This window comes from Hirundo rustica, chromosome 1, assembly GCF_015227805.2.
Source record: "Hirundo rustica isolate bHirRus1 chromosome 1, bHirRus1.pri.v3, whole genome shotgun sequence".
NCBI classification, from domain to species: Eukaryota; Metazoa; Chordata; class Aves; order Passeriformes; family Hirundinidae; genus Hirundo; species Hirundo rustica.
In genome coordinates, this window is record NC_053450.1 from 32,968,189 (window position 1) to 32,993,283 (window position 25,095).

At 35.3% G+C, this 25,095-nt stretch overlaps 1 protein-coding gene across 1 annotated transcript in view; it reads left to right on the forward strand.

The window, feature by feature from the left end:
• The first annotated feature begins 203 nt into the window (after positions 1-203).
• Positions 204-25,095, forward strand: part of TRPA1 (transient receptor potential cation channel subfamily A member 1) — a 31,223-nt gene continuing 6,331 nt past the window's right edge. Inside the window, exons 1-21 of the mRNA XM_040070188.2 lie at positions 204-380; positions 2,799-2,961; positions 4,027-4,202; positions 5,909-6,016; positions 6,422-6,530; positions 6,865-7,010; positions 8,271-8,407; positions 10,627-10,675; positions 13,690-13,789; positions 14,734-14,834; positions 16,126-16,295; positions 16,384-16,548; positions 17,199-17,313; positions 18,493-18,659; positions 19,507-19,600; positions 20,222-20,281; positions 21,216-21,314; positions 22,115-22,185; positions 22,613-22,760; positions 23,319-23,408; positions 23,633-23,802. Coding sequence (XP_039926122.1) covers positions 261-380; positions 2,799-2,961; positions 4,027-4,202; positions 5,909-6,016; positions 6,422-6,530; positions 6,865-7,010; positions 8,271-8,407; positions 10,627-10,675; positions 13,690-13,789; positions 14,734-14,834; positions 16,126-16,295; positions 16,384-16,548; positions 17,199-17,313; positions 18,493-18,659; positions 19,507-19,600; positions 20,222-20,281; positions 21,216-21,314; positions 22,115-22,185; positions 22,613-22,760; positions 23,319-23,408; positions 23,633-23,802 — 2,558 coding nt within the window. The 5' untranslated portion in view covers positions 204-260. The remainder of the gene's footprint in view (positions 381-2,798; positions 2,962-4,026; positions 4,203-5,908; positions 6,017-6,421; positions 6,531-6,864; positions 7,011-8,270; positions 8,408-10,626; positions 10,676-13,689; positions 13,790-14,733; positions 14,835-16,125; positions 16,296-16,383; positions 16,549-17,198; positions 17,314-18,492; positions 18,660-19,506; positions 19,601-20,221; positions 20,282-21,215; positions 21,315-22,114; positions 22,186-22,612; positions 22,761-23,318; positions 23,409-23,632; positions 23,803-25,095) is intronic.

The window sequence follows — 25,095 nt, forward strand, 5'->3', positions numbered from 1 at the left end:
GTAGGTAGCGCTGGTTCAGGCGATGGCTCCCGCCGGTCCCAGGCGTTGTGCCCGGAGCTGCCCGCCCGCGGTGGGAGCCGCCGCCCCGCGGGATGCCCGCCCCGGCGGGATGGCCCCCGCCTGCTTTCCCTGCTTTCCTGGCTTTCCCCGCTTTCCCCGCCTCCCCGCCGCCGCCGGGCTGGCCGTCACTCGCCGTGTCGCCCCGCAGGTCGCCGGAGCGGACGGGGCGGGCGCTGCTCGGAGCCGGGCGGGCGGGCGGCATGAAGCGCTCTCTGCTGCGGCTCTGCCGGTCGCGGGAGAAGGCGGCCGCGGCCAGCGCCTACCAGGGCGTCGTGTGCGAGGCGGATGCCGCCTCCGTCGCCTCGCAGGACGTCTTCAAGGTGCGTGCGGAGGGGCGGCGGGCCCGGGCTGCGGGAGAGGGGTGAAGGCGGAGGGTGAGGTGCGGAGGGTCTCCGGAGGCGGCTGTGCGGGCTCCGCTGTTGTTCTCCCGGGACTCAGTGGACCCAGGAGGGAGGATGGGTGCTGCCCTGGCCGCGGGGTGTGAAGGCACGGGACGCTGATGTGTGGCAAGGTAGGGGAGCAGGGAAGGAGCACGGTCTGTGCTGACACAGAGCGCACATTCCCCCTGGGCACAGAAAGAGACCCCCACTTGGAGGAAAGACGAGGTCGTGATGGGAATGAATAGATCATCTTAGCAAAAATGACACGAAAGAGAAGTTTAGAAGCACTGGAACTGTTGCAAAGGGAAAGGGACCCATTAGTGCAACCTACAGAAGTGATACTGCAGCCAGGAAGGTCGTAACATCTTCCCATTTTTAACAGAGAATAGGATCAGAAGTCATGTATTTGTCTTGCTGCTCGGGAGACCTAGACCAAACTTCAGTGAAGCCTTTTTTAAGCATAAGAATAATTAAACAAAGGAAGAGTTCGCTTACAGGATGGAAGACTTGGATAACTTTGGAGATTTTTAACAGCGGGCTAAACAAATTCGACAAAGTTTGTAGATGGGTTTAAAATGCCTCCTGAGGTCACTTCCATTCGCATATGTTTTCTGTGTGCTAGCTGTAGAACTGAGCAACTCTCTTCAGCATAATATGGCTTGTCACTCTCACGAGTGATCTGTCACTACAGAGCTGTTCAGGCACAGGGCAGAGGAGCTGCTGTTGTTCAGAATAGCTTGCTTTGCTGTTTTTAACTAACCCAAGTACTGAAAACACCTAACTGACTTCTTTCTTCCTTATTTCGTTAGTAAAACACAGCAGTATTGGCTGATAATTCTTACTTTTGTCAATAGAAATTATCTTCATGGCTCATTTTGTCTTACATTGAGAACTAAATCAGGTGTCAAAAGTGGAAAAATGTGGTCTAGATCAGTAGAAATAATAAAGGTAGAATGTAAGAAAGAATAGAAAGTACTGGGCTCTGTAATAAGGTTTTCTTATACAGCTTTTTGTCGTGTTTAAAATGTACAGACATTGTACATTTTAATTACACACAGATATGGGTGGAATTGAGCTGTTACTTTTGTGACAGTTGATTCATTTTAAATATCCTTTTCCACAATATCACAGGTTTCCAGTTAGCTTTTTCTGATTGCACTTTTGAAGCAGATCCCAGCCCTGTGTTTGGCCTCAGTCCTACAAGTATTTAAACACGTTTGTAATGTTACTGACATGAGTAACCTCACTGAGGTCGGTAGGACTATTATGCTGAATTAAGCTAAACACGTGCTTGAATGCATGAATGGGCTGTAATGTGTATTTGATTAAGGATGGCAAAAACTGTTGAGGCTTTGTGACTCAGGGGATCCTGGACAGCAAAGTTTTTCTTTTCTTTTGCAGGTGTGTAGGGAGCAGCGATTTTAGGGAATTCCCTTTTTTTTTTATTCTTTACTTGCTTACGCACTATTTGAAGGTTTGCATTACTTTAAATCAGCATTTTTCTCCTCTTTTTTCCACCCAATGTAGCTGAACTGTTTTTCTTTTTTATTATCTTTTAAATTTTAATATCCGTTTCTTAAATTCCTCCCCATTCTCCTGCAATCATGTTATTCTATCACTTTTCTTTACGTAGAAATATGAGGTTTGAATAACTTTAACAAAAATATTTGGTGAAGATCATAAAATAATAATCAGCAGAGTTTCCTTAGTGAGCTTGGTTGTAAAGCATAGTTACCTGGAATGTATCAAGCTGTCAGTGGGCTCACTGGGAAGATACTGAGTTGTTTCAGGCTGAGATAATGGTTTGATGTTCTAAGCATGCTGCTGAAATTAAAAAATATATTGTTTTCCCTGACACAAAGAATATCACAGAAGCCAAATGGCTGAACATGAAAGTCAAGGACACAGAATCAGTCTCAGTAAAAAGATCTAAAAAAAGGAATTTATCAAGATTATTAATTTTCCTCTCTGTTGATTTCATTTTACATGGCCACTGCAAGAAAGACTATAAAAGCATGGGATGAGTTTGCTTGTTTGAGATTTTCCATGGTGAAAGGAGCGAGCTTGATCTCACTACAGAACAGAAAACAGTGTATTCAAGATGATTTTCAGTTTTGTTCATTTTTGCACTGTTTCTCATCTGCATCTTATATTGCAGTCAGTTAAACCAATAACCAATCATAGTTTCACTGTTGGCTCAATCCAATCAGGATTTGTGAGCTTCTGCATGAGCCCAAACAACTGGGCAGGAGCTATTGAGTGGTAAGGTGCCCACAAAAATGCATTATAGCATTGCTAACTGCTAACTTCCTGCCTTTTAGGAGAATGAGAAAATGAGAGTGTTTTTACCCAAAACAGGTTATTTCAGATGGAAGTGCCTGTAGGCTACGGAGCTTCATTAAGAAGAATCGTTCTGGGCTTACGAAAGTGGATGAATTAAATGCCACCCCACTGCATCACGCTGCGGAAGGAGGACAAATAGAACTAATGCAGTTGATCATAGATGATTCTTCCTATGAAGGTAACACGCATTCTATGAACTACTTTATTTAGCACAATAAAAAAGTTCAATAACCAAGATTTCCGTTACCCAACTGAGACAGGACTAGGAAGTGTTATCTCTATTTATAGATTTGACTATAATTCCAACTGTCTGCTAGGTAGTTTGTACTGCCCCAGGTGTGGTTTGGGTTGTTCTTGTTGTGTAGGACTGTTTTCTCTCTAATGCAGTGAATTGATATGTCTTACTTTGTTTGAAATCAGATATATAGTCTTCAGATGTGAAAAAGAAAACAGCAATGACGGCACAGAAGGCTTTTGTTCTTCCTTATTCATATTACATGTGTCATATAATAAGTATGTAAACTATGTTGGACTCCACTGATAGACTGTATGCTACCGAGTAAACCTACAATGGCCCAGAAAAGCTTGTTTTTTTCACCTATTGTTGGCCAGTCTAATTTTAGATTATTCTGGCTGAAGTCTATATATTTTTTTATTTTCAGTCTGTCGTTTTTATCCTAATTTGTAGGATATTTGCAGAAGTTTATCTTCAGTTTTCAAGCTCGAAATGTGTGTGTAGAACAGACCATTGTGAATTGATTTACTTTTGTGTTCTGAAGTGAAACGGTAGATACGGTCTTTAATTTCCTTACAGCTTGCAAGCATTTATTTGTTACCTCTTATTTTGGTAATTTTCACTCATTTATTCTGTGCAGCCTCTAAAGAAATAGCTGCAAATTTTAAATAAAACAGGAGAAAGAAGAATGAAGGAGAGAGGTAAATCAAATAACTCTTGGGTAAGGAAAAACATGTATAATAATGGGCAAGAAATAGACAGGCTTTTCACCACTCCCATTCCTCTCACCAATATTGTATATTCAGCACAATATTTAATCCATTTAATACAATGCACAGCGTCTCATGAAATCTTTTCCTTTCCTTTTTTAAAGAAATGCAGTAGCACAGACCTAAACCGCACACTGAAGATACCTCTTTTTTTTATGAGTGCAATCAGAACATTTGATGGTTTTGCTTTGGTTTTTTTTTTGTTTTGTTTTGTTTTCTTTTCTCTCCTTTGACCTAGTATTAAATGTGATGGATTCTTCTGGAAATACCCCACTCCACTGGGCCACAAAGAAAAACCAGGTTGAAAGCGTTCGTTTGCTTCTCAGCAGAGGAGCCAATCCAAACATTCTCAACTCCAATATGATGGCACCTTTGCATATGGCTGTTCAGTCCCTGCACAATGAAATTGTGAAGGTAAGTCTAAAGTCCACGGAAATATACACACTTGATAAGTAGCTCAGGCAGCAGCCGTGTGCACAGCACCTTGATATATGCCATATCTCCTCATATGTTTTCTTTAGCGAGCAGGATGTGTAACATGATGCCTATAGAAGTGTTGGTGTCCTCTTTGCATTGCTGGTAAAAAGTAACTTACTGATTTGTAGAAATACATGTTTGTGCTATGATAGTAGTCCTTATGGTTCACAGAAAATGCTTTTCAATTTTCCAGACACAAGGAACTTTCTTTAAAAGTGTTTTTTTAAAAAGGGAAACTTCATGTAGGTGTGTGTATTTCAAATTATAATGTTCTGTTCTTTTGTTTTTAAAATTGTATAGTGTCTTACAAGTATTAACATTTTTGAAATTAGTGTATTTTTAAAATAAAAGAAAAAAATAGTCAAAAAGTACAGTTCTTAGAACCAACATTCTAATAATCAAATGATTGGTAGTAGAACTAAATCTGCAATTAAAAATCACAGAAATGTACTGTGAAGAAATTACCATGTTGAAGAAAGTTCCATGTTGAACCTTATAAACAGAGATAGCTTTGAGATTTTAAGCAGCATAATTTTTTAACCATTTGTTTAAGTGCAATGAGAAAGTTTTCACTTCATATGCAGCATAGGGTTAGAATTTTAAAATTTTTAAAGTTCTTTAATTTTTTAGATTAATACAACCTTAAAATTGCAACACTTCTCTTTAAATTTGTCTCTTTTTCTAGTTCATCCATGCAAAAGACAGAAACGCGTTATCTGTATTCAAGGCTAAGTTCAGTCATCAAATCTTTTACAAAATCTGCCTTTATTATGAATTAAGAACAATGAAATCTGAAATCAATGACATTTCTAAAATGGGCTTTTTTATTAACTTCTGTGCTTTGGTTCTGGACTAAATCTGTGCTCTCATTTTTTCTCCACTCTGTTGTTTATTCAAACCAAGTCTCCCTTGGTTTTTATTGCCAAATTGCCTGAGAGTGATTAAATGGACCAGTTCCTCTAGTACAGAAAGAAATAAATAACTGAAATTACTGAAAGACAATTAAATAAATATGTAGCTAGGGGAATAAGTAAACCAGTAGGGTCATTACAATTTCCAGATCCTTTGCTTCTCAGAAAGCACTGGAAACAGTCATAGAGATAATTGATGATACTGATAGTTCAGTGTCAGCTGTTAACATAGAGACTGGAGCACGATTTCAGGACTGCAAGGTCCCAGTTTTCACCAAGACTCATCTCCCCTCATTTTACTGTTCAATTGAGCAGATTCTTAATTGAGCAGATTCCAAAACATTGCCACTTGCCAGGGAATTTTCTGTTGAAAACTTCAGTTAAAAATCCTTATCTGCAATGTACTACAGAAAATACTTTCTCCCATTATTGAGAAATTGTTAAATCAGACTTTAAAATACATTGCATCTATGTGCAGAGTTTAACTTAGTTATCTGGCTGCCCGCTGGAAAGAATTGTACTTCATGTCTGTTCATATCTGCATTTTTGCCACCACCATATTTTGGCATTCTCCTGCATTTTTTTCACCATTTGCCAATGCATTGTGGGCTTTTGGCATGCAAAATGAGTAAGTTGCATGGGTGCTATGGGTTGTAAGCAAAAAAATAATGGGATAGGCTTTTGTTGTTGTGCTTGGCTTATGACTGACTGAATGTTTTCTTAAACATTTAGATTTTAGTCCAACATAGCAGTACAGATGTTAACTTGGAAGGTGAAGCAGGGAACACACCTATAATTGTGGCGTGTTACAAGGACAATCCTGAAGCACTGATACTCCTGGTAGGTATAATTATCCATCATCTTTTGAGGTTATTCTCTACCTTGGTGCAAGTGTTATTCTGTTCCTGGATTTGGTCTTTGTTCAGTGCAGCAAGGTTAATCATGGACGTAGTGTTCAACTGGCTTTGCATGGGTTACTAAGAAACTTTAATCTTTTAAGATTTATAATAAACCTATAGCTATCTGAGTGGCCAGCTTAAGGAAAAAGCTGTATTTTGAAGGTCACGAGAACACAGAAGGAAGCACTTGCATTGTATGGCTGTAACATGCAAAAGATAATTGCATATAAACTTCGTAATAGATATGCAACATTAAAAAAAGGAGACAACTACTCAATATCCATAATAGTATATTTGCCTGGTTTTTCTGTATGCCATTAAGCTGTATTGAGACATTATTTTTCAGATTGAAAATGGAGGAAAAATATGTAAACCAAACAAAACGGGATGTATGCCTATCCACGCAGCAGCATTTTCAGGTGCAAAAACATGTCTGGAAATCCTTTTGAAAAAAGGTAAATACAGTGTTCCCAAGCAGTGACTATCGATTTGCTGCTTTAGTCCTCAAATAACTCTGAAAACAGGAAATTTTAACTGTTTGGACTTCAAGAAAATCGTTGCAGTTATTCCTATGGGTGATTTATGCTGACAACTTTTGTATGAGTGCAGCAGCAAACTAGCTGCTTCTCTAAATGTATGTTCATCCACTTGTTAAATGATAGATGTGACAGTTCCATATTTTGAAAGGGAAGAATATTATTGCACACTTAAGATGCTTGTTTTGAAAGCCTTTATGTCTTCTGTTAGCTCGTTCTCACTTAAAAAAATGCATTTATTTTCATCCCTCAGGTGAAGAATTGGGTCACTCTGCTAAAACCCACATCAATTTTACCAATAATGGAAAGTGCAGTCCACTTCATCTGGCAGTTCAGAGTGGTGACCTCGAAATGATTAAAATGTGCATTGAATTTGGAGCCCAAATTGATCTAAAACAGGTAAAATTCAGATTGGAGCGAAATGTATTTTATTTTCTTTAAACCTAGGTATCTCTAAATCTCTGAGTGGTATGAAAAAAAGACAAAACATTGATCATTGTTCATTTTCTCTTCCAACACAAAGCAGAGGGAGCAGCAAATGAAAGCAAGTCTCTGGTTCAAATCAGGCAAAATGTTTGTTTACACAAGTTACACAGGGTCATCCCTTCCCAGAAGTGGGATCTTCAGTCTGACCCTTTCTGATCCTTCGTGTCTATGCTTAGCCTTGCCTTGGCCTTTACAATATCTTCTTTGTAAGCAAACACAAATTTGTGATACTGCTGCTGGTGTAAGGGTCTGTACCCAGATGCATTCATGAATAAACATTTTGAAAAATATCTATCACTAATCAAAATGCATGGATGAAATCAACTCCTGAGAGCAAAACTAAATACAGTTTTGCCTTCTTTTACTGGTTTGATTCTTTGAGCACACAGCTTTTGAATGAAGGGATTTATGCTGATGAATTTGTGGTGGGTAAAACTGTTTTGAGAATGCTTATGGCATTGTGGAAAAGCCTGTTCCAATGCATTCACCAAAGTGGTCCTGCTCTAAAAATGAGAAAGTCAAAACCCTCAAACATATATCAAAGCTGGTTAGTCCCATCTAGCTAAACAAAATTCCATTTTGGCAAATATTGTTCTGCTCGTCTGTATATTGCATAATTATTTTCTGAGTCTAGTTTATAATAGTTTTATAGCATATTGGACAATATTATTTTTTACCTGCAGAAAAGTTGATTTATGAAGTACTTCTAAGCAGGATTCCATTTTAGGAAGTAAATTACATTTTAAAATGATGCATTTTCTGTGTTATATAGGCCCGTTTTTTTGTTTATGCATTTGTATTGACCTAGATACGGTTTTCTGTAGCTTTCATTTGCTTCATCTCTTATGTTAAAGGGTGCTGGATCCGTCTGGTTCTTAACTAACTACAAAAGGTCGTTAAGAGTTAATTATCTCAAATCTTAGGGACTTTGTATAGAGTCATAAGAAGCTTCGTAGTAATCCTTTAAAACTATCTCTTTAGTCTTTTCTGGTTTTTTTTCAATCTCTTTGGAATTCTACTACAGTTAAAGACTAAAGCTTTATTAACTGCATAGGAATTTAGGCATTTATGAATTACAAATCCCAGGCTGGTTCGCTATTCTGTTTTAATAGATTGGAAGTTAGGTTTCTGAGGTTTAAATATTTGTATTTTGTCTTGTTTCTCCATTTATAGAATGAAAAATGCACAGCACTTCATTTTGCTGCCACTCAAGGAGCAACAGAGATTGTGAAGCTAATGATGTCATCCTATGCTGGTGAGGAATCTATTATTGATGCTGTAGATGGGAATAAGGAAACATTGCTTCACAGGTAGGAAACTGCTGTGCCAGATTTCATTACAAATCATGAGCCATGATATTCTTAGTTATTCCTTGCATTTGGAACACCCAAATAATTTGGAACTTCTCCATGGTATAGGTGATGGTTGCAGTGCAGTATGACAAATTTAAAAAATGGATCAGAATGTTAAAAATCTTGGGGCTGATACCAAAATGAAAACAGTTCCAGTTATCTTGGAATAGTCACTAATAGTTTGCATTGAAAATTTGCTTCAGTGAAGTTGTAGGGGAACAAGTTTATGGAATCTTCTGACAGTGTGGAAGAAATGTCCTTATAAAATCCCTTGATGTTCTCCAGAAAATGAGTGAAAAATAATATGAACTGTTTAAAATACTTTCTTTTATTTTCAAAAAATGTTTCTGCCTGATCAGGTTAAAGGAAATGTTTGTACACTTCCCTGTGACTTCAAAGATGCAGATGATGTTTGTGTATGTAATAATCCTCAAAACTTCTAGTCTTTAACACTCCATTTAAAGCCAGAGCCCTAGACTGTGGAGAGGTTTCCTAAATCTTTTGTAGCAGAAATGTTCTTCGTTAAACATGCTGGCTCCCAACTCAATGGAATATAATATATTTATATTATATTACATTTTTTGCAAGAAAGACATGTTTCACTGCATTTAACTGTAATTATTTGACAGCGTTATTCTACAAGAAGTTTTACAGTATGAAATAAGTGGTAGAAACAGTGGAAATGATTGTTCTTTGGACACAGCATAAAGTGGAATGATTCAAAGATAATTGAAGACATTAAAAGAACTTGTTGTTAAATAAGGATAATATTTGGGTACACTTGGAAATGTTACCATGGAAGAGCATGACTGAAGACAAAGTGATGACAGAATGCCAAAGCAAGTTGTGCAGACACATGTACTGCTTAATAGATAACTGGCTGCCTTATCTGTGAAAATTATTGTCCTTGAAAAAAGCTTGGTAAAAAGAACAACACTTTAATGTTTTAATCTCTCTGTCTGTGAAACAGTAAAAATTATATTATCAAGATTCATTGGGAAGGTAGGAAGTCACTCAAATGTCTCAGAATATAAACTGAGTTGGAACATTAACTTGTTGAGAAACAAAGCGGCAGTGAAGCATAGGTAGGACTTGATGCTTTTGCTTTCCTACTGTCATGTTTCCATCTAAATATTTCATAAAATTACTCTGCTTTCTCTTCAGTCACCTCAGAATTTATTTTCGCGTTTCTGAAGCATTCAGTACTAATGTGTGGCTGGAAAGGTCTACTATAGATAATGGAGGCATCTCTACATATTTGGAAACATGACTTGATTTTTAAAATATGTCTTTTGAGCAATCAGTTCTAACTATAGATGTTTTGTTACCTCTTTTAATGCTAAGGCAACTGTTATCGTATGAGATACAGTACAACCTTGGAACTGTGTTGCTTATTGAGTCCAAGTATTTCACAGAGGTCTGACTTGTGAAAACATTTTGTCTGTGTATATTTACTGTGTTATACTTCCATGCTTTGACCAGTCTTTTTCTGTAATACATAATTCAATGCCTTACTGTAGAATCAAACTTGAGAAGATTCCAAGTGTACAGACAGCTCTAAAATATTTTTGGTAAATGACTACTTTTTATTGGTATATTTAACTAATGCTACTGACGATGCTCCAAATGCCCAATTTACACCAGTTAGTTTGTTCATATTTTTTCAAGTAGACTTGCCTGCCACAGTCAGAATACATGTTTAGACATTGCCATTTTAACCTCACACTGGCATTATTGCACAATATACAACCAAATTATTTTTGAACAATGAAATTAATTTAGGGCTCCAGGCATGCTCAGAAAAAACTGCATATGAAATTTATGGAATTCTGTATTGACCTTGTGTGGCACATTGCACGATCTGACATATGAAATTACTGGTTCTCTTAAAAATCGCTGATAAAATACCGTTTACCTGCCAATGAGGTCTTTGTTTCCTGCAATGAGTTTTGAATGTAATGACAGCTGAATTTAGTTTGAAAAGAGAACTCCATGTGAAAAAATAAAAACTGTTTATTAAGATGAATTTTGTAATAATTGTATACTTCGGTCTCTTTATTTTAAAATTGATTTGAAAATATTAGAAAATGTTAGAAAATTAAGAAGAATGTTATCCTTTGGCTTGCAACTTCTTTGACCTTTCTAATATTACTGTATTCTTGCATTTTTCTCTGCAGAACAGCACTGTTTGATCATTATGAACTGGCGGAGTATTTGATTTCAATGGTAAATATTTAATGAAGCAATATGTTTTGAGAGATTATTGTATCTATTGCTGCAGGTCTGCGTAGAGAAATTCAGAAAGTAGAGGTATAGGCCATTTAGATAGGCATATATATATGCATTACATAATGTATAGAGTTACAATACAACAGTAGTTGTTGATCCATAATATCATCCTGCAGTTATAGAGGATGAAATCTTACATTTTTATTTCCATTTTACTTACTCAGAAAATTCTCATAAACATCCTTTATCAAATATGGTGAAGTGGTCTGGTTATCCTACACTCTACTGACATGAAATATAAAAAAAGATGCTAAATATGAATTGAATTTAATCTGATTTTTTTCAAGAAAGAAATAATTTCTTTAAAGCATGTACGTACGATTGCTATGGGATCACATAGCCATATATCAAAGTTTGTGCATGATCTAGAAATATTTTTTATTCTGTGTGGTTTGGTTGTATTTCTTCAGTGAATAATTATGAAGAGCAAAGAGAAGGGGATTCAGGGATGCTACTGGCTATGCTCCCAATGTCCATTTGTGCCAATTAAACTAAGGCTGATACAATCATTTTGTTCCCCACTTGGCTGGGGACATTTTCAGAAATCATCAGATTTCTTTTTTGTTTTATGTGTGTTTAGGGTTTTCACTTAATTTCATTGCAATTTTACTACAAGAAATTATCTTCTACATACAGTTTTGCTTTTCTCAGAAAATCTGTTAGAGGGATTTGATTTCGTTAGAACTAGATGTTGGGCTTACTTTTGATTCAAATATGAAATGATGAGGTTAATACTCACAAAAGGCTCACAAAACCAACTGTCAACAAAACTTATTACCTGAGAAATACAGGTACAAGTTTTTGCATGTGGGGGCTTATTGTACAAAACATCATATATATATATATATATCAAAAATATCTTTAACACTGCATTTGCTAAGAGCAAACTTTCATTCCTTGAGTGCCATTTGACTAGTTTGGCCTCTTCCATAGAAGATTTGCTGAGGGTTTCTTTGGCTTTCCATGCAACGTATGTCAGTTTTGATGCTTTAGGACTGTGTCAGTTTGCTCAGTGTGGAAATGGATCAAAATTTACCAGTTGGGGTTAGTGGAGTGTCGCATGTGCAACCTGTGCTGCCTCCTCCCTTGAACTCCTGGGTCTGTCTCTGCTACGATGTACACAAGAGTGGAAAACAAAAGGTGCAGCAAGGTTACTGCCTAAAAGGACTGGCAAATCCCAGTTCATAAATGCTCTCCTTTTTGAAAATTTTAATAGAGAGCAATATCTATTTATTTTATGCCTTAAATATTCACATTTTATCCAAAATAAATAAGCACTAATTTTACATATTTTCTTCCCATTTTTTTGGACTTTTTCTCCCTTTTGCTTCTTTTATCTTCTCTAAAAGGAAAATTAAATACTAAATTGGTATAAAGAACAATTGAGGTTTGCAAAATTTGTATGGGTTTTATATTATTAAAATATTAATGATTATTAATATTTAATTATATTAAAATATAATAATAACAATTCATTTATGTTAATGCATTTGGGGCAACAGAAATGGAAAATTAAGTGGAGTTCAGACACTATTTTACAAACTCTTAATTCAGCTGTATCATAAATGAGTTAAATATATGTGGCAACATATAAGTTACTTCTTACTGTGATAAGCAATTATGAATGCTGCCAAATTTATTTTACTGAAAGCTGAACAATTATGTTGGCTGGCAGGAAGGTGATTAAATATTACATAAGGAACTGGAAATTGCTGCCCTGTATTCATTGAAATGAATGGGACACTTGGATAAAAAAGGTCTGTTTCTTCATGAAAAAAATCATTTTTAAGATGTTATCTGACCTGGTAGAAAGGTAAATGGGGAAAGGTTCTTGCATGTATTACTCCCAAATATTTAATGAACATATATTGGAAGCTTCCTGTTCTCTGTGGTAAAGTAATCATTGCACATTTATTACGTGCTTCCTATTACTACATTACAGGTGTTACCATCCTAGAGAGTAAATATTGCTCAGGATTGTGATTAATTTTGTCTCAAATTAAGACTGGACCCAAAGATGATTCAAGTTAATGGAAAAACTGCCATTGATTTTTTTTTTTAATCATCTTTGGATATTATCTTAAATAAAATAGATTTTTTTTGGTGTACTTTGTTCAACTCATCAAGTATGACTTGCAACTCGGTATCTAAAAAAAATAATATCTAAACCATCATAAAATATACATCGCATTGGTTCATTTGCATGCATCTTCCTGCTCCCTCGGTGGGATATTTTAGATAAATATGTTTATACTTATAGTAGTACTTTGCTGATATGACCATAGTGATACTGTGACTATAGTGACCGTACAGTCCTGGCAATATGTGTCAGTGCAAAAGCAGACAAAAACAGAATAAAATAAGCCCCCTGATGATACAGCTGCTTTGGCATCAAAATGGACTTGGTTCACATCTCTTACACTAAAGGATAGAAAACTAATGTAGATTGAGCAGAGCAGATTTAACTGTACTAATTTCTGGATGCATTACTTCTTGAATCATGTTCATATAGTATACAGGTTTAGAAAGAACTTTTTCTGGTAATTGTTTTATAGGTAAGACCACATCAGTCAAAGGGTTACAATTTTTGCATTTTTCCATAGCATCAACCATGGTATTTTCAAGTAAGAATTTTACATTGAGAATTTAAATACATGGGAAGGTTCTCTAACAAAAATCATAAGCTATATAAGCTTAGTATACCTAGAAGTTGGCCACTATTATTTTGGCATCTGAATTTTTATATATAGATGACTGGACTCTGGCTCATGGTTTATAGAGAGATGTGATGTGTTTATTTATTTTTTTAATTATGTAATATGAAATTACTTATCTGGACCATCTGGAATTACTAAGAATGTCTTTATTTCTACTATGCTTATAAAGGGCAGCACCATTTTAAAGTTTCATTTATTCATTATTCACCATAAACTTGGAATTCTTTTTCTCAGGGGGCTAATATTGATAGTGTTGACATAGAAGGTCGATCCCCACTTCTGCTGGCCACTTCCTGTGCATCATGGAAAATTGTGAATTTACTGCTTTCAAAAGGTAAAAAGGAATATCACATGCTATATATATATATACTTCATTTGAACAGAGTTTATTAATTTTAAAATTCTGCATCCAGCTTCCCTCTCAAATTGAATTCACTACTTCAGCATCCAGCCCAGGAGCAGCTGAGCTAAACAGCTGCACACAGCTGGTATCCCCTGAGATAAAGGAAGAATGGGTGTGATGATTTCACCCCTTTCACTACAGCGTGAACAGGCTGTAGAAGAATGTGTATGCCATGTGTCACACTTCTCAAGGTGGAGGTGGCACTGGCACTCCATCCCTGTACTCCTTAGCAGCTCACAAAGTAAGTGGAATAAAAAAGAAATGCACCACTTAAACAGAGCTCTGTTTCATACCAGCAATCAGTCTTTAAATGCTAAAGGTCACTATTTAATCCTTACCTGCAGTTTTATAAAATCACTGTCACCTTGGAAATGTTTGAGCAATATCTCTTTAATTTACTGCATTTTGGTGCAAGTTAATGATTATTACCATATTTCCTCTTGTTAATAGAATAACTGATTTTCTTTAAAAGTCTTACAGTAAGTTTTGAAACTGTAAAAAGGTTACAGCTTTTAAGATCAGAAGAGGTGACTACCTGCATCTTTAGGTTTCCTCTTGATGCGTGGGTGATCAGCATCTTGGAATATAAGGGCCCCATATAAAACTTAGTGCTGCGATGAAATAAAAAATATGTGCACACAAGAAAATGTTGAAAGCTGAGTTTTAGTAGGGGTGATTTTTTTGGGGGAAGCAAAACTATACATTACAAGGTCCACTTGAAATAATATTTTATAGATTTATAAAAACTATTTTATAAAATTTTATAGATTAATAAGCATTTGTTCAACATTTGTTCCTTTGTCTTAAACATCATTATGCAGTGCCAAGAACCAGCAGTTTTGAGGTTGCTGGTATTTATTTCCATATTTGTTTAGGAGCAAATGTATCATTAAAAGATCACCTTGGTCGGAATTTCTTGCATTTGACCGTATTGCAGCCTGGAGGATTACAGCATCTGAATGAGAAATATCTGCAGGTACCGTAAGCATCATTTTATGTCTTTCTGTTACCCTTACTAGGAAAATGTAAAGAAAAAAGCAACTACCATTTTATTTTGGTGTGTTTGTAAAAAATTTCTGATACTTGTTAAATAGCCCAGTGTCGCAAAAAATGGTTTGAAGAGGTACATAGCACATATCTCTTATGAAAACGTTTCAAAGCCAATAATACAGTTTTCTTATTGCCAGGCAAAGGAATAACATAATCCCATAAATTATTTTGCTGTTGGGGGATTGAATAGCTCAAGAGGTAGGCAATAAAATATAGAACTTTTCACTTCTACTTTCCAAGCTTGCATGCAGTAAAACCAGGAGACATGCTCATAATCAGTCAAGATCTAGAACTTTATGAATAGTTTGCAGCATACTCTGCAGGAGCTTTCTCTGGTCTGGACCATAAGGAAGTCTTGGATTTGGTTTTTAAAAATATTTCGAACATAAATTTATATTTGGCTATGTTGAAATGAAGAACTCATATTGACAAAGCCCAAGCTTGCCTGAAAAAATTAAATTTGCTGGCCTCCAGAGCTCCAGAAATAACCTTTTAAATGTGAATCAAACATAACTCATCTTACAACATGTGCTGATATCTGCGAACGCCTTCGTAATTCAGAATGAATCTAACCTCTCTTTTCAGCAGATGTAGTGAATCAGATTTAAAATAGTGATGATAACTCTCAGTTCTCTGCATTGACTTTCTGATTATTGATCATATTAATAATTCAGACAAGTGGATCAGATGGTGGGAGGAGTTTTTTCGTTGCTTTAAGAAAGTTTGTAGGGTAGTGTTAGACAAGGAAGATGGGGAAATGAAGATGAAAAAGAGAAACAGGGGAAATAAATTTACACTGTAAACCAGTGAACTGCTGGGTTTTGACAGTCAGAGGTTTTGCTGCTGAATATTGACTGTAAGATTGTCTTTATGTTTGGTACAAGCCTTCTGCTGCCAGCAGTGAGCATTATGTTGGAATGGCAGCAAAGAAGAATTTCCTTTATTGTGCTGTGGATGGGTTGCAGTAAGGATGCAGGATGGCAAACTCCCATGCTCTTTAAGGATTAGTTGTTTGAAAAATTGGTGACCCACAAAACAGCAGATTAAAAAAGTGCTCTTTGTTCCTAAACTTACTTTTACTAAAGTTTATTTCTTATTTTTAGATACTGCTTTAGAGTATTAGTGCTATTGTTGCAAGCTGTTAGAAACTATGGAGCAGATGAGATATAGATGTAATTCTGTGCTTTTGTTTTTGGGTACTTCTTGGGGGATAACAGATGGAACATATTAAAAATCTCGTTGTGGATGAAGATAATGAAGGATGCACTCCATTACATTATGCATGCAGACAAGGTGTGGCCCTCTCTGTAAATAATTTACTCAGCCTCAATGTTTCCATCTACTCTAAGAGCAGGGACAAGAAGTCTCCGTTACACTTTGCTGCCAGGTTAGTAGCACAGTCTGGGCAACAAAATCCGTGCCGTGGTTTTCATCCCTGTGTTTTTGACAATAATTTCTGTGTGTATCTTGCAAAGCTATGGGCGCATCAATACTTGTCAACGGCTTATAAGAGATATGAAAGACACAAGACTTTTGAATGAAGGTGATAAGAAGGGAATGACTCCCCTTCATTTGGCAGCCCAGAATGGTCATGAGAAGGTAGTTCAGTTTCTTCTGAAGAGAGGGGCTCTTTTCCTCTGGTAAGTACACAGATTTTCATTCATTAAGGCAAAAAAAAACCCAAACCCCCTATGTTTTATGTTCATCTTCTGGGAAGTCAATGCAATGTAAATATAAGTACAGTATATTAAAATAATTATTATATTAATATATGCAAATACAAACATACATTATAAGAGCATGATTATAAAATACTTGTAAAACAGAGAATCATGGCCAGCTGTAAAACCAAGGCTTCTAATATTGGGGTGACTGAAGTTTCTCTAAATCCAACAGAGAAGAATATTGAACATTTTCATGAAAAAAAATTGCTTTGGAAATGTTAGAACCATTTCAGCTTCACTTATAGGCTTGAGTAGTGTGTCTTAGGACCGGTGGCTCACAGGCATTCTGCCTTATACTGCAAGTCCTGCCTTCAGGTCAAAGATCCTCAGATCTCAGAAATAGATGAAAAGGGAGAGATCTAAGTACTGCTATTGAGTTGAACTTTTTACTTCTGAATGGTGCATTGATCATCACGTAATAGTTGACGGAATGTATGGACATCTCTGCAGTAGTCATGCCAAAAAAAAAGAGGCCTGAGTCAAAGCAGCAGGCATTTATTTTCACTTTAAGTTTATAAAAAGCACTTTTTATTTATAATTTCTAATTTTATACCATTACATGTAAGTGATTATAAGGGCTGGACAGCCCTGCACCATGCTGCCTTTGGAGGATACACTCGCACGATGCAGATCATTTTGGATACTAATGTCAAGTGTACTGACAGAGTGGATGAAGAAGGGGTATGTGTTAACACTGTTTGTTTCTTGTCTGTTACTTCTAGACTAAATATCAGGGCTGGGCTATTAGTAGTTTACCACTCTGCATTATATTGTGTAATATTTTATTTCTTGTGGCAGACTCAGTGCTGTTATATTTCACCACTGTTAAAAGATTTCTTTCTTAGAAAACATGAAACACTGAATGTATTAGACATGTCCCTCTTGCCCCCTATATAATGCAAGAATATTTTAGCAATGTAGTACAAAACATTGATAATGCAAATTTGCAAATTTTCACAGATGTGAAAAAATCTGGTATCAACTCTAGCTCGTTAACATATTGTTTGAAATCCCCTCCACAGTGATGTCCGGCAAAAACAGCATCTATCATGCTCTGGAGTTAGGACAAATTGTATTAGGTCAAGACAGAATCCCTTTCTTGGATTGAAGGCCTCTTGTATGAACCTGTACCATCAGAAATATAGGGCGATCATTTTAAAGAACCCTTCAATTCCCAACATAGAAGCTGTTGCTAATTTCTCTGAGAACTGGTGTTGAAAACATGTAGAATTGCTAGATTAGAAACAAATCTTGACTATAAATTTATGAGAAGCCTTAATCTCAATTTATGAGGAGTCCTTAATTTCAATCAAAAAAATCTCTGTGCATTCAGAAGACTCTCAAGAGTCAGTTTCAGTGTAACTTGATTCCTAAACCACCTCCTTTACTTTTATGAAAACACAAAAGGAAAAATAAATGTTCCACTTACAAAATTTCACCCTCAGATTTTCTTGCAGATTTTTTTGTATGAGCACATCTGGATATAATTGGATGCTTCTCTTCTTGATTATCAAATGCAGGTGTTCTGTGACTAGATACCATCATTTTTACCTACTTGTGGCTTGCAGTTTGTTAATGACAAAACTGAAATATATTAATGAACTGGCTTTTCTTACCTACAGTGAGTTTCCTCTTCAGATTTTGCCCTGTTGTAGCTGTAAATATAAAGAACATGTCTAAACATAAAGAACATGTCTATAATCTCTGTCAGGATCTCTGTCAATATTCTAATGTTTTGTGTTGCTAGTACAAGCATTCGAGACATACCTGAGAAAGGCATGTGGCTTTTCGAAGTGGGAAAGCACTGAAATGTACTTCTTTTTGATTACTCATGTACTGCTGTACTGCCTGTCTGCACAGAACACAGCTCTGCACTTGGCTGCACGAGAAGGACATGCAAAAGCAGTGAGGTTACTTCTTGACTATGGTGCAAAAATTCTGTTCAACAAAGCAGTAGCTTCTTTTTTCCATGAAGCAATACACAATAGGAGAAAAGATGTGGTGTCTGCTGTCATTTTGCACAAAAGGTAGAGTATACAGAAAAATGATTCTTGAATTTATTTGCCCGTGTGTTTTGTTTTGGTTTTCTTAAATGAGATTAAGTTCTGAAAATCTGTAGTTCAGTAAGTAAAACGGAGGGCTTATTTTAACATTCCAGAGGTTATGTTCTGTTGTAATGATCGCAAATTAAAAATGGAATAATTGTAATGGACATCAGACATGTGGCAAGTTGTTTGTCATATTACATTGAGTATTTGGATTCTGTGCGTAAAAAACATGTAGAAGCCATCAGAAATAATTTTGACCTTTCGCATAATGCTTAAATGTCTATAGAATTTTAATCAAAGTGTGAATACAGCTGAAGTCATTCAAGAGATTTAGTTTAAAATCATGATTTTAGATGTTGCAAGTATTTTGAAATGTGGCCTTTCAACTGCAGTTTAGAATATTTTAGGTTAAGGTATAGTGAAACCCTACTTTTGTAATAAAGCAATACACCATTGCCTGATGATAACATCTTTTGGTAAGAATTACAGGAACACTGGCAGGATTTGACTGTATTTATTATTACTTGCCTAATTTTGTAACCCAAGATTCCAAAATTCATTCCAGTTTCATATTTTTTAGGAGGCCTTAGCATAGTTGAAACATTTCTGTTTAATTGATAACAGAATTTAACATGAATCATTCTTACAAAAGTGTCCAGAATATTACTCAGCTACTCCCCAAGCAGCTTAGTTTCTATTTAATAGTGCATAAAATTATACGTTAAGATTTTCGATATCTTAAATAAAACTCAAATAATTTAAAAGTAGCTAAGTTAAAACAGAAGCAATTGATTAATTTTCCATTATCTGAAATAATTTTTTGCAGATGGGAAGAAGCTGTTGTGGCTTTCTCTCACTATTCCAGTGCCAATAAATGTCCTTTGCTGGAAATGGTTGAGTATCTTCCTGATTCATTTAAAGTAAGTTTTCTGCACATGTTAAAGAAATGACTTCACAAAATAACTTCAGTTTTGCTGCATTCATTTTTCTGTTTGTTGCGTTCACTAATATGTGTTATTATAAAATAAAAATATGTTAACATAATTATTTAATAGTATTTTAGTGAGAGTCTCAGTTTGTCCAGCTTAAGTTCTTCAGTATTAGAAAAGTTCTTAGCTTGCTGAGATCAATGGAGTTATAAAAGTAATTTAAAAATTATGTATAAATATAATGAAAGTCATAAGTGAATTGTGTTCAAAAATCATCTCACATATATTGACTCTCTTAGCTAACTGCTAAATGACACAGCAGAAATGTTTTTTTAATTAAAATAGCAAGTGACTTGCTACGTATATATCCATAAACTATTCACACTTCATCCTTGTAAACTAGCATGTAGCCTCCTAAACTGCATTTATATTTAACTCCTGCATGAAAACTCTGGAATTTTATGTTTTCAAAACATAAATCATAAAATCTGAGTCATCACTTCTGTTAGCTGATCCTTGTATTTGACAGCCATTTTCTTCTGGTCTAAGCACTTTCTTTCTGTTGAACATTGTCTGTATCACCTTAATTCACTTTTCTGTTCATCTGCAAAGCTGGTGTTGGACAACTGCATAATTGAGTCTTCAGAGGAAAAGACAAGTCGAGACTTCTATGTAAGTAGATGAGAAAGTCTGGGAAAGCGCACAACACTTATGTTTTAATGTACATGTCAAGCTCATAAATGTAAGGTGCAGTTGTAGATGAATATCAGATCTTAACATGGAACACAGGAGACAGACCTTATTTTATCCTTTGGACTGTAAATGGTTCAAAATTCAGTTTCTCTAATCATGCTTACCTATTTTAATAAGTGTGACATTAAACTTCTACAATCCATAAACTGTATCTTTGCTGTGTTAATTTTTGCAATCAAGATGGGTGTCAGAGGTTATGAGTATCTCAAAACAGCATGAGAGAAGACACATAATATCTATTTATGCATATCAAAAGTATGCTTATAATAAGTAGTGCAATTGACATCAATAATTTATAGTTCAACATGCTTGTTTTGTAAATACTTGTCCAAAATCTTAAGAAATAGATTACTTTTAATGCTAGGGAGATGTGAATGTTTTCCAGTCATGTTACCTTTGAAACTAAAATTGAAAACCACCTTATGAATGATTATATTGGATTGTGTCCACATGATTAACAGAAAACAAAATTTTTTTGCTACTACGCATTTTCTTTATATTATCAAAGTCATAGAACTTTTGAAGACAAGCTTTTCTTTAAAGTCAGCATTAAAACAAATCACAGTTATGAAAATGACCTTTCTTAATAGTAACGTTTTAGCAAGAAATGTGCACTTTTTATTTTACAATTCAAAACGGCTGTTTGTTTAAACATCTTGAAGTCACAGACGTGTATCTTGATGGCATGTGTTCAGCTAACAATGAATACACATCTTGATTGTGACAACCTTGACACAATATGCTTTGTTTTTTTTCCTCTAAATGATAGCCTTTTTTGTATTAAGAACATAATCTAAGACTGAGATAATAATTTGCATTATAGTTAAATACTGGTGTATGTTGTGTTATACAGATTGAATATAACTTCAGATATCTTCAGTGTCCCTTGACACTTAACAAGAAAGTAAAGGATGGTGAAGATATTTTCTATGAACCACTTACCACTTTAAATGTAAGTTGTAGTTTTACTCTGATGTCATTGCCTGCTGTCTTGGTTTAGATAAAATCAAGAGGTATGAATTTTTCAACATAATATTTCTTCTCCAAGGCCCGTAACTCTGTATATTAAAAGTATATTGAAATTAAGTACGGGCCAAAGTTCTAAGAAATAAATAAAATTTCTTTTAGGTTTAGATAAAACTATGAATGCTTAAGATATTGTGTTGTATGTCCAGGTAGTACATTGAAGAAAACCACACTCCAGCATTGTAGTGATTCTGCACTGGAATGTAAAGCACTTAAAAACCTGAGAAGCTGATTTGTTTAATGTGCTAGTTGCAAAATACTTACGATGCCTGAAACAAATTTGCTGGTTTTTTGCATTGTCAATCTGTTCTCTCATCCTTTGTCAGAAAATGCTTATATAAGCTTTCTTGCGCTTAATATGCTAATTTTTTTGGAATTCCTGTTGGCAGTTAGTTGTTATACTGTCTAATAATAAATAAATTTTAAAAATTCTCATTGAATGTAAAAGTTTGGTCTCACAGGTATAATTGAAAATAGTCTATATTTTTTGAAGCTTGAAACAGACTAACAGAGCCCCAGCAGAGAAAATGAATGCCTTAGCAGGCAGAGAGGGCAAGATAGTGATGGGTTTGGGCCAAAGTGCTTAATCGAAAGAACTTTGCAATTATCTTACACACATTTTACTTTTCATAGGCTAATAGGTAGAAAAGGTGGCCTAGCCATTTTTGTAAGCCCTTATTTGCCTAGATGAATTAAGTTTGACCCATCTGTATTTCTGTTTTGTAGGCCATGGTGCGCCACAACCGCATGGAGCTACTCAGTCATCCCGTGTGTAAAGAATACTTGCTTATGAAATGGTTGGTCTATTTTAATGGATATAAAATATAATATTTCATGTCAAGATAAAGACTATTGTGCCTGAAAGTTGTTTATTAAAATTTGTGTATTTATAGAGTTGAATGAACAAATGTCTTCTCCATAAAGTGCAACTTAGTATTGAGTAAAGATTTTTTGATATTTACAACAAGGACAACTGCTATCTTTGTTTCCTCTTTATTGCAAAAATATGTAATAAGGTTGCCAAGCTAAAAATGAAAGGAATGGTATTTCAGAATAACAAACACATTTTTAAAAGTACAAGTAAGCGATGAACACATTCATCACAAAGGGACGTTTCAAGAAATGTTTATTTCTTTGTCTTGGAGACATTGTTGGCTGTTAAATTGGAATGCATGCTCTTCTAAATTTGAAAAGTGTTGTAACTTTAACATTCTCACTTTCAAGGATGGCCTATGGGTTTCGAGCACATCTAATGAATTTAGGCATATATTCTCTTGGTCTCATCCCGTTGACTCTTCTGGTCACTCACATACAACCAGGAAGACCTTTGAATGGAACAGAGCTCTATGAAGCAAGACCATTAGAATACGAGGTACTTTTATTAGTAGTCACAATATATTTAGGATTTTTATAGCAAAAAAAAGGTATGATTATTTAAATAATTTCTAGATTAATTTACAATCCAGCAACTCTATGAAATAAAATTGAAGGGTATATTTCTAAACATTCAGCTTTAGATAATTTATATTTGGTGCATGGTTACTTCAGTTTTTTCCCTGAAGTGAACAATTATTTGTTTAATATTGAAGAAAAAATATTCACATGAGAGAAAATGCATAGAACTGAAACAGGAGCTCAAAAAAGATCAGCTAGTAGAAAAATGAAGTAAAATAAACTCAAGGGATCTAAAAGGTTCATGAAGATATCCTGTTATATGAAAAATTCATGAGAATCACTCATACAGCCCAACCCAGTACATGGATTTCACAACAAATATTAGTAAAACAGAATTTATATGGTAATAAATATATTACACAAGTTAACAGGGTTGTTTAACTTGGCAATCTAATGTATATATAATAGGTAGAGATGAAATGAAAATTACTTTAATAATTTCTAATTTCTTTTGTGCTCTGATTTTTTGTTTCAGGACTCGTACTTCACAAGGGTGTGCATGTGTTTAGTTTTAATTATGAGTTTACTGGGCATCTGCAAAGAAATATTTCAGCTGATTCAGCAGGTAAGTACATAGAGAAATAACATTAATCAGTGTGCTTGCATGGCAGTTTGTATGATATTGAAATTAAATTTTTTTTTCCCTGATTAGAAGGGAAATGCCAATTTATACTTTTAATTTATATATATAAAGATTAAAACTGAGAAGAGAATCTAAATAGTGTATTGAATTCAGTGTTTCAATGATGGATGACTTGTAAATATTAACCTTTCTCTCTTAAATCCTAGAAATTGAAATATTTGTTGGATTACTCCAATCTACTGGACTGGACCATTTATACTACAAGCATAATTTTTGTGTCTTCTTTATTTATTAATACACCAGCTCATTTGCAGTGGGAATGTGGAGCAATTGCTGTATACTTGTCTTGGATGAACTTCTTGCTTTATCTTCAACGGTAAAATAAAATATGTTAATATTTTCAGATATTTTACATATCCTAACTTCTGGCTAATCAAGTTTGAGTTTGTATTTCTTTGGTTTTTTCAGGTTTTTTTTAAACTATGTAAGTTTCCAGATTAGGACCATAGGAAATTTTTATGTCTGATGAACTGTAAAGTTGTTTTCAGTGTTTTTCACGTAGAGCATCACAACATATGTTATAGCAACTATAAAAATAACAATATTTATTTTAATGTCAATTAAGCATAGCCAGGCTTAATTTTGTCTTTTTAAAATCATCTTCATTACACCGTAAAGACTTTGACTTTAAAAGGACCCAGAAGTATATAAATTATAAAAGGCATAAGGAAGTCAGGTTTTATGAGTAATACCTTGGAGAAGGTAAATTCTTCTATAATTTCTATAATACTAAATGGCACATCTCACTTCTGTATACCATAAATTCCGTATACCATGTGTCCTATAAAAGAATTACAATGGATGACATTATTTCTTCAGTTGATATTATGTCTGTTTATTGCCTTTAATTATCTTAAATCTTGTCACTGGTACAATAGTGTCCAAGAGGTATGAACTGCAGGAGAGCTGGGTAGAGGAAAAAAGAAGTGTGGGTGTAGCACTTAAGATTAGTAAATTAAACACATTTGTGCCTGAGCAGGACTGCATTTGATAACAAAGCAAAAAAGTTTTTCCAATTCTTGTTGTATATATGTGTTAATCACCCCCGTGAAGTCTTGCAGACAGACAGACAACACTTGCTGATTAATTCAGGGCTGTTTTACTGTAGTAGGGATGTTTAAGGACACGGTTTGTAAACAGAGTTAATGTCAAAGAGAGTACCTTTATGGTCTTGCCTCTGCTGCAAACCTTGTCCTCCCCATGTCTGACCTTAGCTGACTAATGAATGGGTGTGTCCTGTCTGCTCTGGGCAAGATGGGGGTTCAGCCTAAACAGTAAAAGGTAAACAGATGATTGTGCAACCTTTCCTCTGCTGTTGGATGAAATGCCTTCCCAGCCTGACTATTTTTTCAAGTGTGTAGCAGTAGAACTCTACACATGATTTTTTCTTTTACCTCATTTAGGCTGTCTTTTCCCAGAGCAACCTGTGATTCCATTGACTTCAACTGAATTTTGCCTAATAAATGCCAAATAAGTAAAAGAAGATCAGGTTTGCTTTATTTCCAGCCTGGTTCTTTCAGTCTTGCACATAACGTTTCAGAGTGAAAGACGTACATAGGGATTTTCACAGTTGCTACTGTAGTAGCATAAAAAATCTCTTGGTCCCTGG